Source organism: Accipiter gentilis, chromosome Z (assembly GCF_929443795.1).
Source record: "Accipiter gentilis chromosome Z, bAccGen1.1, whole genome shotgun sequence".
In the NCBI taxonomy this organism is placed as follows: Eukaryota; Metazoa; Chordata; class Aves; order Accipitriformes; family Accipitridae; genus Astur; species Astur gentilis.
In genome coordinates this window covers 7,185,558-7,201,216 of record NC_064919.1, presented here as the reverse complement: position 1 = coordinate 7,201,216, position 15,659 = coordinate 7,185,558, and the positions used below count along the sequence as shown (strand labels likewise).

Genomic DNA, 15,659 nt, shown 5'->3' with positions numbered 1-15,659 from the left:
AGTTAATTTTTGAAAAAAAACCCCAACCTTTCAGAACTGATTCTCAGTGCACAAATGCAAATTGCACAGCCTTGTTTGTAGAATGAACTACCTAGTTCAAAACAACAAAACAATTTTCCTTGGAGTATGAAAGCAATTGATAGCACAAATAAGAGAGATTCATCTGTTGCTTTAGAGAAGGACTTGGCTTATTATTCAGTTTTGAAGTATCACTCCAGGATCACAAGGGCTGTCAGCAGCAATGTTTCATCTGAGGAATCTGAAGGTGGTTCCTGACACAAAAACATGGGTTGTCAAAACTGTTTTTCAGCGCTGGTCCAATCCATCAAAAATAGTTCTATCTTTTCTGAGTATTATTATTGATTTATGAAACAACAGATGTGTCTGCTTGTGTGTCTGTGCATGCGTGCATGCATTAATGGGATTTTACACTCGCCTTCCTTCTCCGCTGCCCCAAAGGGAGGAGGAAGACAGTTATTAAAGGTAACAGAAGAAAGTGAGAAGAGCAACGAGAACAGAAGAGATGAACGTGATGCACATGGGTGGCAGAACAATGTCTTAGTGCTGTGTCACAGAGAGCAACAGCAGACCCAGTTGCTTCCCAGCTCCTATGGCACCCTGCTGCAATGACAGAAGATAATGCCTGTTTATTTTGATAGGTGAGCTATAACCTAGAGTGCAAAGGACAGAATCATCAAACTAGTACAAAACTTTGTGTCTGTAGATAGTCATCCCTCATAGAAGTGTGTTTATAATAATGCTCATGACTCAGCGGGACATCTCCACTAGACTGTGTCTTCTTTAAGCTTGCTTTGCAATGTCCCTGCAAAAGGATTCAATCTCCCTCCCCATTTTTACAACCTGTTAAAGTTAGTGAGAGCTGATGTAGTCATACTTAACAGCTATGCTCAGTGCAGCATCTTAGGTCAAAATGTTTGAGATGCTTTGGATATAACCATCTCTGATAAATGATATCTGATAACTCCGTATGTTTAAACCTATCTCAGTATAAGTTTGCAGTTACTCCTTATTTTGTCTAGCTCAATCAAACAGGAGCAGTGAAATAATGAGGATGATTGTGGATTTGCATCTGAAAACTGAAAGAATCCACATGAAAGTTATTCTCCGTTGACTTTTCTGAGGGCACAATATTTTACTCTTCAGTCTGCATCCCGTACCATGCCCCTCATCTACCTCTTCTTTCAAGAAAGCTCAAACCCTCAAAGGAAATATTAAATATCTAGGGCAGTGGAGGCAAAACCACAAATGGATTTGAATGCAAAGGTCTACATGCACCTTGTCTTGGGCCAGGATTCATGCATTATTGGCAAAAGCAGCATAGGTCAATTATTTGAGGGCAAAAGTGATTTTGTTTTGATTAATACTGGGATATTTTTCTTTTCTGAAAATCAAGGGATTTAAAAAATTTTCTTCCTATTAAGTGACATAGAATTAGATAGTGCTGAAGATGAACAAGGGGATGTAGTATTAAATGCAGATGTTACAAAGTCCCCTTGTGTGTGAGTATGTGTGAGTGGTACCTATAGGTACTGTTAGGATAGAGAAATAGTTACCAGTGAACAACATGCCAAAAAGAGGAAAAATACATGCTCAGAAGATGCTATGAGTCTCACAAGGTTGGTTAAGTTCTGGAGACAGCATCCCTCTGCAAGAACTAACAAACTCAGAACACCAAGAATTTGCTGAGTTGGCACACAGCCACCAATATACATCAGCATCAACAATGTATGATATGGACTGTGTGCAAGAAGTCAGAGCCTGCTATATGCATGTTTGAGTGTAGGAGTGAATTTCATGAGTAAATGACTGTGTTGTGTGAACAGTTATCTGTTTTTAAAAACAACAGCTTGATGCTACTATTAATAACAGCTTAATGAATAAAGGCATTCTAATAAACAGTAGCTGTGATGTCTTCCTCCCCCCACATCAATACTGTATGAAGGGAAGGGAATTTACAACACAGAGATGTGCAAAACACAAGTAAGGCAGGAACACAAGGCCATGAAAATTAATGCCTAATTTATTGATGGGCAACTCCACAAGCATTGATTATGGTTTTCAATAAGATCTGACCGTGGGTCCTGGTAAATAAAACTATTTATGAGCCTAGAGGAGCTTATATTAAATATTTTGCTGAAGTTTGTCCTAAGAAAGAATTAGTTTTCATGATCATCTGCTGCTGAGAGACAGTAGCCCTCCCTTTAGTACTGACTCTATTCTCTAGCACCAGGATTTGTTAGAGAAGCCAGACCTCTCAAAGCGTTTTTCTGCCTAAGACAGAGCACCTGGAATTAGAGTAAATTAGTCTGTCGTTATGTATAATTATACTCTCCTTTCAGTAAGATTGAAATTGTTCTGCTGAGCCTTGGCTGCCTGCAGTTCTAAGAAATTATGACCTTGAAACTGTTAGGAGACCACTGAAATGAATTCACTTCAGTAGCTTTCACAGTTCTTTGAGCAAAACAATTCCTAGTAATTCTGGCAAGGACTTACTCTAAATTGTGGTTCCAGAAATGGAAGACATAAAAAAAATGTAATAGACTAAAGCAGCTCGACAGAATTTTCTATTTACTCTCAAACCTATCTATATTGGAAAAGGGCTACAGTGAGATTAATGCATTAACTTTTCATTTCTGAATCTGGTTTTGATGCCACTAGAGGACTGAGAATTATTTAACTCCAGCTGTTTTGATATATCATTCGTAAACTGGGTGACTATTGTTTGTACAGTAAGCAGGCAGCCACATAAAAGTCATTCTTAAATGAATTCAGTGGAGGGCTGCCACCGGTAAAAGGTTGACCTCTTGAAAAAGATGAAAAATTTACATGCTTTACTGAATTTGTAAGGGAACATGGTTCTTGCAGAGAGTGGCTAGAGGTCAGGTTTTACATTTATGAGCTATAACTTCTGCTACTACAAAACTTAAGAGGGTTTGTATTGGCTCCACTTGTTCATTTACTTTTTGCTATGAGACACAATCCCTGCTTCTGCTAGAAATCCACAAAACAAATCTAAACTGAAGTCTTGACTAAAGCAGTCCAGCAAAATACATCATACTGCACTTCGAGTGGTCCTTGACAGCAGCTGAAGCACCCTTGTTCCTCTGAGGATGTCACACAGCACATCAGTGCGGTCACCCAGCAGCCAGGAGAAATTACTGAAATCAGCTTTGATGCCTGCTTCTGCTGTGACTCCTATGTATAGCACTGCACAAACAGCTTTGTCTCTCAGAAACTCTTTTCAGTGCTTAAGTTTAGGCTGTGCTGAGTGTAACTGTGAGTTAGAGACTCTCTGTCTCATTGCTGCTTAGTATGTAACATTGCAGGTCCTGAGAGCTGTTGATACTTAATAAAACTGCTATAAATGACCTTTTCTAGGTTGCACATAATTGGAGGCCAATGTCCACAGAAAAAATTTACGAAGTGTTATTAGGTTGCTTCCACATTATCTTACTACTATTACTGCCCTACTGCAAGCAACAGTTGTCACTTACACCATTTAGGTAAGTGTCGCTGCTTATATAATGTACATAAAAAGAGACAGGTAACTGTATGGATAAACTCAGGCCTGCTGTCCTAATTTCAGCTGGGATGGAGTTAACTGTCTTCCTAGTAGCTGGTCCAGTGCTATGGTTTGAGTTCAGTATGAGAAGAATGTTGATAACACACTGACATTTTCAGTTGTTGCTCAGTAGTGTTTAGTCTAAGGTCAAGGATTTTTCAGCTTCTCATGCCCAGCCAGCGAGAAAGCTGGAGGGACACAAGAAGCTGGCACAGGACACAGCCAGGGCAGCTGACCCAAACTGGCCAACGGGGTATTCCAGACCATGGGATGTCCCATCTAGTTTAGGAACTGGGACATGGGGGCAGGGAATTGCCGCTGGGGGACCAAGGGGGGTGGTGAGCAATTGCCCTGCGCATCATTTGTACATTCCAATCCTTTTATTACTACTGTTGTCATTTTATTAGTGTTATTATTGTCATTATTAGTTTCTTCCTTTCTGTTCTATTAAACCGTTATCATCTCAGCCCCCGGGTTTTGCTTCATTTTCCTGATTTTCTCCCCCAACCCACTGGTTGGGGCACAGTGAGTGAGCGGCTGCCTGGTGCTTAGCTGCTGGCTGGGGTTAAACCACGACAGCTGCCAACTGCATTTCGCCAGGAACAAACTGTGCACAGTTTAGACCTCGGGCACAAAAGCGCACTGCTTGGTGGTTGACGTCTGAGGGGTGGCAATTGCAGAAAACCCACCTGACAGTTCGCAGCCAAGAAGTTCCATTCTCAGCGTGCAGTGTCGTCTGCACACCTGAGGATACAGCCGTACGTACTGCGACTTAATCGGAGGGGTGAAGGAGTTAGCGTACGGGGTGTTGTTGTCCACGTTTCCACGAAACACCTGTGATAAAATGACATATTCATAAAAATGCGCCAGGAGGATTACTGAAGGTTCAGTTCTGTGTCTCAAAAATATCTGTGTTGCTCTTCTGACTGTCCCTGTACATTCCTCTGCAAGCTTTTCCCAAGTAGAGACTTTCATCATTTCTAGTGCCCAACATACAAGTTTTTAAGCAAAACATACTGCCACGGGCTTGCATCAGCACGTGTTTGCCACCTGCGCTGAATCAGGACCTCTATCTTGTCACTCCTAGAAACTGAAGCTACTAATGAAACTAAATTATGTCTTCTTTTCTAATTAGTGTATTAAATAGTCCCAATTCAATTTAGCCTGCAATTATTTATGCTGATTGACATTTATTTTTTCCCCTCCACTTCAAGAACCTGATCCAACTCCCACTGAAGTGCACTGTAACCCTCCCACTGATCACAGGGGGAGCTGAATTAAACCTATAAGCATTCTTCTATTCACTCCTCACTCTAACCAGATATGCTTGTACTTTTTTTTCTTCTCTCATTATATACCTCTTCACACAGCATTTTAATTTCCTAATGCAGAAACTATGTCTAATGCTGCTAAGTGCCTTAGTTCTATCTTAACTTACACAGTAAAGGGATTTTTGTTGCTTTGTATGCACAACTCTATAAAAAAAAGGGTAACTATAAACTGTAAACACATACTTCCCACTGGATAATGCTGTTTGTGCAGTACAGATTAGCACTGATGAATGGGTTCTATGCTTTTAAGGGTTAACACTAATCTGCCAATGTAATAAAACTAAATTCAAAATGGAGTAATGAGTAATTACTGGTAAGCTAATTAAAATGAAAATCAGTTAAGTGTAATAAACAGGATTATTCTAGCCTTGGGACGTAGTATTTATACAACCATCAATTAAAGTGTAAGAAATTCTTAGCAGACAGAAAGTGCAAATTTATTGATGTTTTTTTTTTTTTTTCAGAGAAAAATAATAACAAGGGAACCTATATCATACTGTCAGGCAATTATGCTTATCTTCTACAGACACCTCATACTTCTGAAGACAGCTAAACCTTAAGATGTATTTATATACACGACTTAACCTTACCATGTCTTCATTTGTGCCTTTTACTTTGTACATTGTCCATGACTTCCCATCGTTACTGTATGCAATTTTGTAAGATTTTACATATTCTGGACTTCCAATCCTCTTGGCACCTTGAGTTATAACTCCAGTGACTCGCATCTTCTTCTGCAGGTTTATCTGAAATAACAGTAGAATGTTATCACTAACCATATGAGGGACACAATTCTGATGCTAGATTCCTTTGACTCCCCTTTTTTTTTTTTTTTAAATGACAGGAAGTAAGAAGAAATGTAGCTGTAGCATTTAAGTTACTACATTTACACTTGTGCTAATTCCTTTTATCTTCCATTCATTTCATGTACATATGCACATAAATAAATGAAAAAAAAAATGAACCAAAAGCCTATACTATACTTATGTCTTCACGTGTATGTGTACACACATATCTATATAAAATTGATACATAGGATATTACTGGTGTATTACTGGGTTTTAGCATATTACTTTTATATAGGATTACTGCTATGTATTTTCTTCCTAAAAAGGAAATGCAACAGTGCAATAATTTACCAAAGGCTGAATCTTCTGTTCTATTAGAAGCCAATTTGCAATTCCATACAAAAGAGCCTAAGTTAACTTCAGGTTAAATTTCTTTGTGAAAGTAAAAATACATGGATGATCTGTAAAGCAAACAAAGAGACCTTTCCTTGATTCTCACTGAAAATTCATACGTCTAAAGATCATGGTTGAAATGCTAATCCCAAAACAGTCAATGGCAAAATATCAATGGCTATCAATGGATATGAACATTCCCTGTGTCTCAGCTGACTTCAACACCTTGAAGTACAAAATGAAAAAGTATGGAGAGTTCAGCAATATTCAACCTTAATTTTGCCTTCTTTATCTATCTATGATATGGGAAAACCAACTATATTCTTACAATATTCAGAATGTGATATTCAAATCAAACAATGCCGGCATTGTCAGCCTCGTCCCTGCAATGAAGTCAACCATGAAGCCATCTGTGGCAATTGCACTCCCACCTTCTTGCTGGTAGGCAGCTGAAGTCTGTAACTTTTGGACCAAATGAAGCTTAACAAAGAGCTGTCATACTGTGAGAATTGCGTGAAGATGCAGGCAGATGTGTGATAAAAGGAGATGAATGAAAATACTAGAGAGTAAACAACTGGGACAATGTAAATAATACATTAAACTACATTAGCACTTGCCTCCTCCAAACGAATCTTATTTCTGCTCCCTCGTTAGTGAAGCTGACCTGGTGCGATCCCTACTATTTGGGATAGCAGCCCCAGTACAGGAATATGGGGAGTCAGAGGCAGATCAAGTATCTGCGGTCCAAATAATTTAATCCCTATATTCTTCACGTGCAACTGTGGTCGCAAGATTTTCTCTCACTTGGTAATGTAATCTAACCTCTATTAAGGGTGTAAGATGATCAAACTTCAGTGTTTTAATATCTTACTGTGTACACAATGGGGAATTGGAGAAAGACAGAATTTTACTGCTGGTTTTTTGAGCCTAGCTCTTTCTCTGCTACTTATCTGAAATAGCTGGGCTTCTGCTATTTTTCTTCTTGAAGCAAAAGAAATTTCAGTGTAGTTTTACCATAGTTCTCCCTATAAAAACTAATAAACACTCACAAACCTTTAGAACAACAATGGGTATTTCAGATGTTTAGACTCACTGAGAGAGGAGAAGCTGCTTATAAAAGATAAGATTTTTTACAGGATCTTTCTTGGATACACCAGGAAAACTAAGGAACATTTGCAATTGCAATGGGAAGAATGGACTCACAACAGAAATTTAGAGAATTATAAATAAGAAGAGATTTCATGCCTTTTTACAGTCTTGGGAAATCTTCTTTTCCCCCTTTCCAGGTCTCCCAGAGAAAAAAAAACAAAAAAAACCCAAAAAAACCCCCCACATTATATTTGTAAGAGGACAGCTCCAGAGACTACTGTCAGCCCCCTAACTATATTTAAAAATGCAGCTACATGGAATAGTAACCAGCTAGACATAAAGATTTCTGGAAGTCTCTTTTGCAGATTTCAGTCTCTATATGGAATTTAAGAATATTAATCAGGCAAGTGGAATTTTTTGTATATTTACAGAATTGTTCATAATTAAGTGAACACCATCGCCAAAAAGAAATTAGAAAGCACAGTCAAACAGTAACCAGTCATTCATTGTTTGCCTTTTGCATATACTGACTAGTAGTATCTTCACATTTCACTGTTTGGGGAAAAGAAGATACAATGCAACATCAAATAAATTGTCTTTGATCCAGTTATGCATATACCTAATATTCTTTCAGCTTCATTCCCAATCTTTGTTTTCCCAGATAATAATCTCAGGGAGGTTTTTTGGATGAGAATTTATGTGGAAATTTTTTCCCCTGTTTACTCAGGAAGAGTAGTTTCTAATGAAACCATGGCTTTAACCACTGGATGTTTTATTCCCACACTGGTTCCTTTCCATGCCCCAGCCTCCATCTCTAATGCACAACAAATCAACCACTACACTCCAAGAAGCAAAACAATGACAAAAAACCCACCCAAAGGTAATCTGTCAAAGAGTTTAATACTGTAGTTGAAACTCAAACTTGAAAAAAAGTCCTACTGAATGAAGGGAAGATTTGGTTAGGTAATCATAAAAATGAAACAAAAAGAATTTAAATACTCATTTTATACACATACTGTTTAACCTGTGTTCTTTGAGTTTCAGAAGGTAAAAAGCAGGCCTTTTTTCTGCTATATACCAGCCTGCTCTATACCCTTATCTGGATATCTTTACATATAAGCTATACAATTTTATTTACTTCTCTGTTTTAACAGACAGAATCTTTCCTTTTAGAGGTTTTCTTGATCAGTCTCCATACTCTGAGTCACAAACTGAGCTTTGGCTCTAATGAGTATTGAGCTTGATATAACACAGGAAATAAAAACAGGATACTGTGTCTTGCAATTAGGTCTATATATTCTGTCAATGTTTGCAAGAAAATCCCAATGAAGGGGGAAAAAAAACATCTTTCAAACCCCTGCAGCTTGCTTACATACAGAATCCCCATGGGGCTAACGTCACGCCTGCAGTAGCTCCTTTCAGTGCATATGGATATGCCAGGAATTAACTGTCCCTTTGTGTCTGGATTCTTTTATGTGTTTTAAATTTTTCAAGTCAGAGCTTAGCAAAACTCAAAATATTACAACTCTGCAATGACTACAACGAAGCAGGTGCTGAAATCTTTCTTACTTAATGTACTTCAGTAGGAAGCAAAGTTCCCCATGTGAAATGTGAACTAGCTACTTTAGCACTAAAAGCATTTTCAGAGGTATTTTTCTGTGGCAATTGTGAAGAAAAACAGCTTAGGAAGCTCTGCTTTGTGGATTCAGATCTAGGACAGAATGTTATATATTCTAATTACATGGGTGACTGTGTTCTAAAACAAACAAAGAGGTGAAAGTCACTAGGATAAGAACAAGAGTTTAACATATCTTTTTAAAAGAGGTAATAGCTTATTCAGTTTTAAAGAAACCCATATCATTACCTAGATTAACTGGAAAAAAATCAAGGATGGTAGAAGATCAATAGTATTTTGAGGGATTTACCCCAGTAACTTAAGTATTAATGCATGGTAAGGACCTTGTAAGAAGAAGATACTTGTACAAAAATTTGAGGAAACTATTTACAGCCAGGAAAAAAAAAAAAAAAAAAAAAAAAAAGGACAGATCAGTTCTATGAGCCCTATAAATTTAGGGCTGAGTAATGAATTCAGACTTGACACTCAGACCCTGTCCATGGAGCTGCATTCAGCCCCAGCTCAGTGGGGACTCCTGGATCCAGCAACTTTCACAGGACCTAATTCACCCAACGTATGTCAAGGATTTGGCTGTGATGTTCACAAGCAGATCCAAGGATGCCCATTGCCCTACATCCTCATGGCATGAAGCATTTTATGAAACTTGGGTAAGGTGCTGATTAACACCTACAGGTGATGGAATCTGCCTTACACAGATTTTGCATTTCAATGAGGAAGTTTTCTGGGGCTAGAATAAATGATGAAGACTCAATCACTCAGGTAAAACTGCATGTAAAAAAAGCCAGTAATCTGACATCAATTCATTTAAATCTGATGCTACAAAAACCAGATTATGTCTACACAGTATATGGTGGATGATGCAAAGTCACCATGCTGATATTGCAAAAAGCTCCGCTAGAGCCCAGGCATGGCACTCAGCTCAAGTTAATAGACAGTGCCGAGGGACAAGATACAATACCTCAGAGTCCCTGCTGTATACACTGTTGAAGGCTGAATTCATGTACTGCCAGTCACTCGGTGCTTTCTATACTATGTCATATGGCCAAAAGTACGTAAAGAGAAAATCACTTGAGGCATACTCTCTCAAGTGCGGTGTATGCCCAGGAGCTGGGGAATAAAATTGACTCTACCAGTTTAAAAAGTTCCCAACAGTCCTTGGAATTTCTTTTAACCTTGTTCCTTTCAACCACCACAATCATCTTGACTCCATGATTAGACCACTTTTATCATCACAGCAGATTATAGAGTCATGGCCTTTTTCAACAGGAGGGGAAAAAGTAACCAGCATGCCATGTTTCCTCTCAGCACAGATTCTGTAGGAGTAATTATGCATTAAACAATCTTCACTGGTGTACTAATGTTTTTGACTGCAATGACTCACACAAATCTGTTTTAGGATGCTAAATCATTCCGTTTTCTACACTGATGAAGATGTAGCCAATCAATATTTTACTGGAACTTGAAAAAATCTGTATCAGAAAGGAAATAAAACAAATAAAAAAAAATTTTCCCAAGAGAAAGTGGCAGTATGAACAAGGTAATTTGATGAGTTCCCATAGATTGTACAGTGCATAATTTTCAAAGGCCATTCAGAACCAGTCCTGCAAAGTTGCATGGTGTGTGTGCAGCTTCACTTTTAAGTCTGAGTAAATGTAGGACCTTAACACTGGAGGGAACTGCTTCATGCTTGTTTTCCATTAATAGTCCAAAAGGCTCCACAAAACAAAAACCTAAAATAAATTCCCAGCATGTTTAAGAAACCTTAGAATTATAGAAAAAAAGACTATAATTTGTCAATGTAACCAAACAGCAGAGATTAGGGACAGCACCAGTAGAAGAAGTTCATATTCCTTTTCAATTTGTGATCAAATAGTATATTCAGCGTGCAGAAACTATGTACTTGACAAAAACAAAAAAATAAAAAAAATCAGTTGCACCTGTCTCATCTACATTATTACATACTGGAGAGAAGAGGCATGAGAAGATGAAGTGACTTTAGGAAGACACCATATGTGATGCTCCCGGCCAGAATACATAAACATATTCCCCTCATTTGTTATTGCACTATTAGCAATAACACCACTAACATTTCATACAGAACAGGTTTGTCTGAAGTATATCTTAAGAGCAAGCTTCCAAGAAATGCTCAGATTAAAGTCTTCATGAAATGTTGGGTTTTTGAGACTATAAATGTAGTTTTACATGAGCCTTCATTCATAAACAGAAATGCAGTTTATGAAGAACTATGGTGTTTACCTGTTTCAGTTATAAGATACAATAGTATTGCTATAAATAATTCTCCATCTTTTCTAGCACAACATATATATATATTTTTACTAATACTTACTATTACTCATATAAAAATAGGGTTGAATAAGGGATCAAGGTTATACTGGCGTTCAAAGATTTATTACAGCAATCCTTCCCTGCTGATTTCATCAGTTTTCAAAGGACTGAAATTTTTTTTTTGTCTTTTTTTTTTTTTTTTTTTTAAAAAAGTCATAATTCTGATAAAGCTAGATAGAAAGCACCCACAGAAACATTTTGTGATGAAAAATAGGGACACTTGGCAATGGAAATGTTTGTAATAAACTCAGGAAAGGAGTAATCTGACATGATTCCCTCAATACTGGGAAATTTAGTGAGTCTGAAAGCTCCTTCCCCTGTTTCCTCTTCCGACTTCAAGCACTAGAGGCCCCGAACACGACTGAACATTGCTGTTTCATCCTGATGTCACGTTGAGAGCAAGGGGCTGCAGAGCAGGACTCGGCACGTGATGAGGTGCAGAAAGGTCAGAGCAGGTCAGTCACTATTATCTTCCCTGTTGCAAAGCATTGCTGGCACCTGGACATAAGGTGCTCATATATCTTGCCTGTCTATGGCTTTTTGTTACTCTCCTAATCAGCACTGTCAGCAGAGCTTCTCCAGATTTAGTTGAGGGCATTAATGCAGTCAGCACAGTAGCAGTGATATGTGTTTTAACTAGCATCCAGATTAGGTAACACAGTGATTTATCCAAGGTAGCACTCCAGCTGTTGCTGCCTTTCTGGAAGGAGTTTTATTACATGGAGAAAAGCTGACATGTTTTATCTTTGTGATAGTCTAGGAAAACTAACACAGTCATTTGCTAGAGTTCACTTCACAAATAATAATTCCTAAAGTGATTGTGGGACTTTACCTTGCAGACAAACTAATTAAATACTCAGTTATTTCTGATCCCAATCCTTTTTTGTTTTGCTTACATGGATGCAGATCCAGCAAAGTCCTCACAACTTTGCTGTTAAATCCTCTGCAAACTCATCCCCCCAATACTGTTGTTTCCAGAGAGCCTTGCCAGTCTATCACACCTTACGGTAACAACAAACATCTCTCAGGTGTTCCCTGTACTCACTTACATCTTAGCCCCAGACAACCATCTAAAAGCAACTCATCACCTTTGCTATCTTCAGTAAGACTATTTATGTGCTTCAGGCTAGGCATGCTGGATCAGAGATGGAAATTGGCCCACTAATTTAATTTGCCTTTCTGTGAAAAGATCAGAATATTATAGGTTAAACCCTAATTCTATGGAAAACAGAAGTACAGGGATTGTTTGGCCCATGTAATGCTAATACAGAGGAACATGTGTTATGAATATTACCAAAAAGCACTCACTTCATTTGGCTTTTGTTGAGAACTTTCACTGTATGCCTCAGAGAGTTTACATAATTAGACAGACTAAAAACTTGCTTGGTCTGTTTCTTCGTATTATTAAGTCATTATTTTAGTCCCAAAGGTAGTTGTTATGAATGCCATTAACTGGATTATATGAATTATTCAAATACTGGCATGTTTAGACTGTCATCTCAAGAAGAGGCCCATAATCAATCTCACATTGTTCAGAGGTTTGTAGCCCTGTAAAATTTCATCTCATTTACAAAGTATTGATTAAATGGGTATTAACTACCTGCAATTTAAGGTTAGCTAAGAAACACTAAGGTCATTTATTGCTGTTATGAATTCCTTCATATACTGTGAACTTTGTGAATACTCTTTCTGTCTTTGACATGCTAATGTCTCCCAGAAGGTACTTCCCCAAAATGTCTAGAATACTTCTTAAGGTATCAGGTCAAAGAATGTGTAAATAAAAATGTCAGAGAAAATATCTATATGTATTTCCACTTGTAAAATAGCTTTGATCAATAGCTCATAGAGGTTAGAAGATGGGATGTTAGACTCAGGTCACAGAAACAAACCTGCACTTTTCTTTTAATCCTACATGAAAACCCTCTTCTTCAGGGAAAAGAAGTAAATTCAAAAGCTACAGTATTAAAATCACCATGAAAATATACTCAGGGAAAATTCTTAAGGTGCCCATTGCAAAACTCAGAGGTACTTTCTGTTGCATCCTTTCCATTTGTTTTTAAGGTACTTTGGTAGATGCACTCTGGTAAAAATTCTGATAACAAATATGACCTGCCCTCAAGCCCAACAAGGACTACAGGGAAGAACTCCCAATTCTGACTTCAGTGGGCTTTGTCTAGATCCTATGTATCTTCTCAAACTAAGAAATGTTAAGTAAGAAGTAAATGTGCTAGAAAATGACAAGTCTGTTGCTCAGATGAGGAAATTCTCTTAATTAGTTTTGAATATTAAAGCTTAGCCTGGAATTAAACCCACCCACTGAAAGATGGGAGCTAAAGCAAAAACTGAAATAGCAGGGAACACGCAGGAGATCAGACTTCCCTGGCACTGTGAGATCCCTACTGGGGTTCTGTGATCACTGCACATTCCCAGCTTATTTTAAACACACTGGGAAACTAAAGCTACTTAGCTCCTCCACCAGAATAAGCCCAGTAAGTGATAATAGTGCTATCAAATGGTGCAGAAACAACTTGCACATAGAGTGCTTCTTAACCATACTTCTCTAGCTTGTCTCTCTTTTTGTGCAGCTTATCTACAGAAGTTATACTGTTTACTACTGTAAAGGAAGGGGAAGAGTCTACCTGAAGAGTGGTTCCACAGGACATGATTGTCATGGGCTGTGCAATGGGCAGACTTCCTTTCCTGTGTAATCCTGGCTACATCAGCTTTGGGAGATGCTGCAAATCCCACTATTCAGAAGAGGTCTGGATTTTTTGCAAGGATTCCATGAAGAACAAGTGACACAGTAGATCTGTGCTTGCAGACTCCTGGTGAGTAACTACTTCTCACGCTATCACACTTCAGTTACCCTTCTGCAGCCAGTAATGAAATGCTCTTTTCAGTTGCTAAATAACTCACAATGCAGTATTTCAAATTTTATAACACTGATCATAAAATACACATCTTTACCAGCCTTCTTCCTTGGTCAAGATAATCCTAATCATCATATACCTGCTTAAAACTTTATTTTCCGATGAGCCTGGCAGCCACAGCTGGCTTTATGCTGCTTATCATGCTGACCATACCATCTTTTTGCTCTACCCATGTATCTGCAAGTACCTTGCCTAGTTAGTGCAGAGTCTTTTTAGTTGTCAGTTTATAGAGGACCCAAAGCACAGTGGAGTTCTAGCTGTAAATAGGACTTTTGACTAGTCTGTTAATGCTGCTCATAATTAGTTGTGTTCATGTTGTGATAAAATTTGTGGGAGAAAGACAAATGGGAAAACAGGAGTATGTGAAAGCAATCCTTCCAACATAGTCACCTTTGGGAATAATGCGTTAGTTGCTATGAGTCTGGTTGTGTGGGGAGAGAGGCCAAGGTTTTGGATGGACACAAGTGGAGTAAAGAGGTAGATTAGTAAGCACACAAGGGACAGAAGGCTGTGTGACTGCTGAAAAGACTATGACACTCAAATGGTTTCTCCACCCACAGGTGCTACTACAGAAAACACAAAGTTGGCTCAAATGATTAATGCCTCCTGAACCTTAAGAAATTGGCTGAATATTGGTTGAATCACAACAAAAAGACTCATCATACATTATATATATATTTATATATATTATGATATTAAGAATCAATAGAAAAAATGTCGACCTATTTGGGGGGGTTGGGGGTGGAGTGAGTGAGCAGCTGTGTGGTGCTTAGCTGCTGGCTGGGGTTAAACCATGACATGTATAAACACAAAAGTTACCCTTCATGAGACTTTTCCATCATTTTAAATATTTCCGCATTTTTCTTCAAAATACTTTTTCCTTCTACAAAAATTGGCAAGCACTAGATTGGATTAAAAACATTAAATGTTTCTTGGTTTTGCAACAGACAAAGAAAAAATCCTCAAAATCTGAAAAGTTTCATTGAAAGACTCAAGACTTCAATGATGTCTCTTTATCTTAACCACTCATGGAATAAGAAGGTTCTAAGAATGCAAGAGTAAAATGCACTCCTATTTTTTCAGTCTACAGAGTTGATGTTCCACTGAAGGTCTTTGAGATGACAAGCACACGTAATCATTTCCAGAGGAGGTCAAGGAGTATGAATTTACTTTAGCCCTTGTTTTCTGCTATAGTATCATGATGCTGGTGACTTCCCATATTTCCAATAGACTATATAAAAGAGTAACTTTTCTCCACCAGCTATAAAATGGCAGAGAAACATGGAGGTGCAGCCGGGGACCACATGCTTGCTTCTCCACAGCTAGAGTTGTACCAAGGCTTTGCCTCTATTTTCACTCTTCAGATTGCTGCGCACTTCTGCGACCTACCTATGCACACGTGAACTCAGCATATAGGTACTGCTCTGGGGCCATCAGCACAGAGGTTAAGTGTATATACATGCCTCTGTACGACATAAAAAAAATCTCAATACATTGGTATGTAATTTTACTTTTTCTTGAACTTTGTTTCCTGAACCTTAGCTGTAAAGAAACTTGAAACAG

General features: G+C 38.2%; 1 protein-coding gene across 1 annotated transcript in view; it reads right to left on the bottom strand.

Annotated features, from left to right (window-relative positions):
• Positions 1-15,659, bottom strand: part of EDIL3 (EGF like repeats and discoidin domains 3) — a 263,077-nt gene that overhangs the window by 53,911 nt on the left and 193,507 nt on the right. The window contains exons 7-8 of the mRNA XM_049796524.1: positions 5,505-5,660; positions 4,273-4,417 (exon numbers count right to left, since the gene is read on the bottom strand). Coding sequence (XP_049652481.1) covers positions 4,273-4,417; positions 5,505-5,660 — 301 coding nt within the window. The remainder of the gene's footprint in view (positions 1-4,272; positions 4,418-5,504; positions 5,661-15,659) is intronic.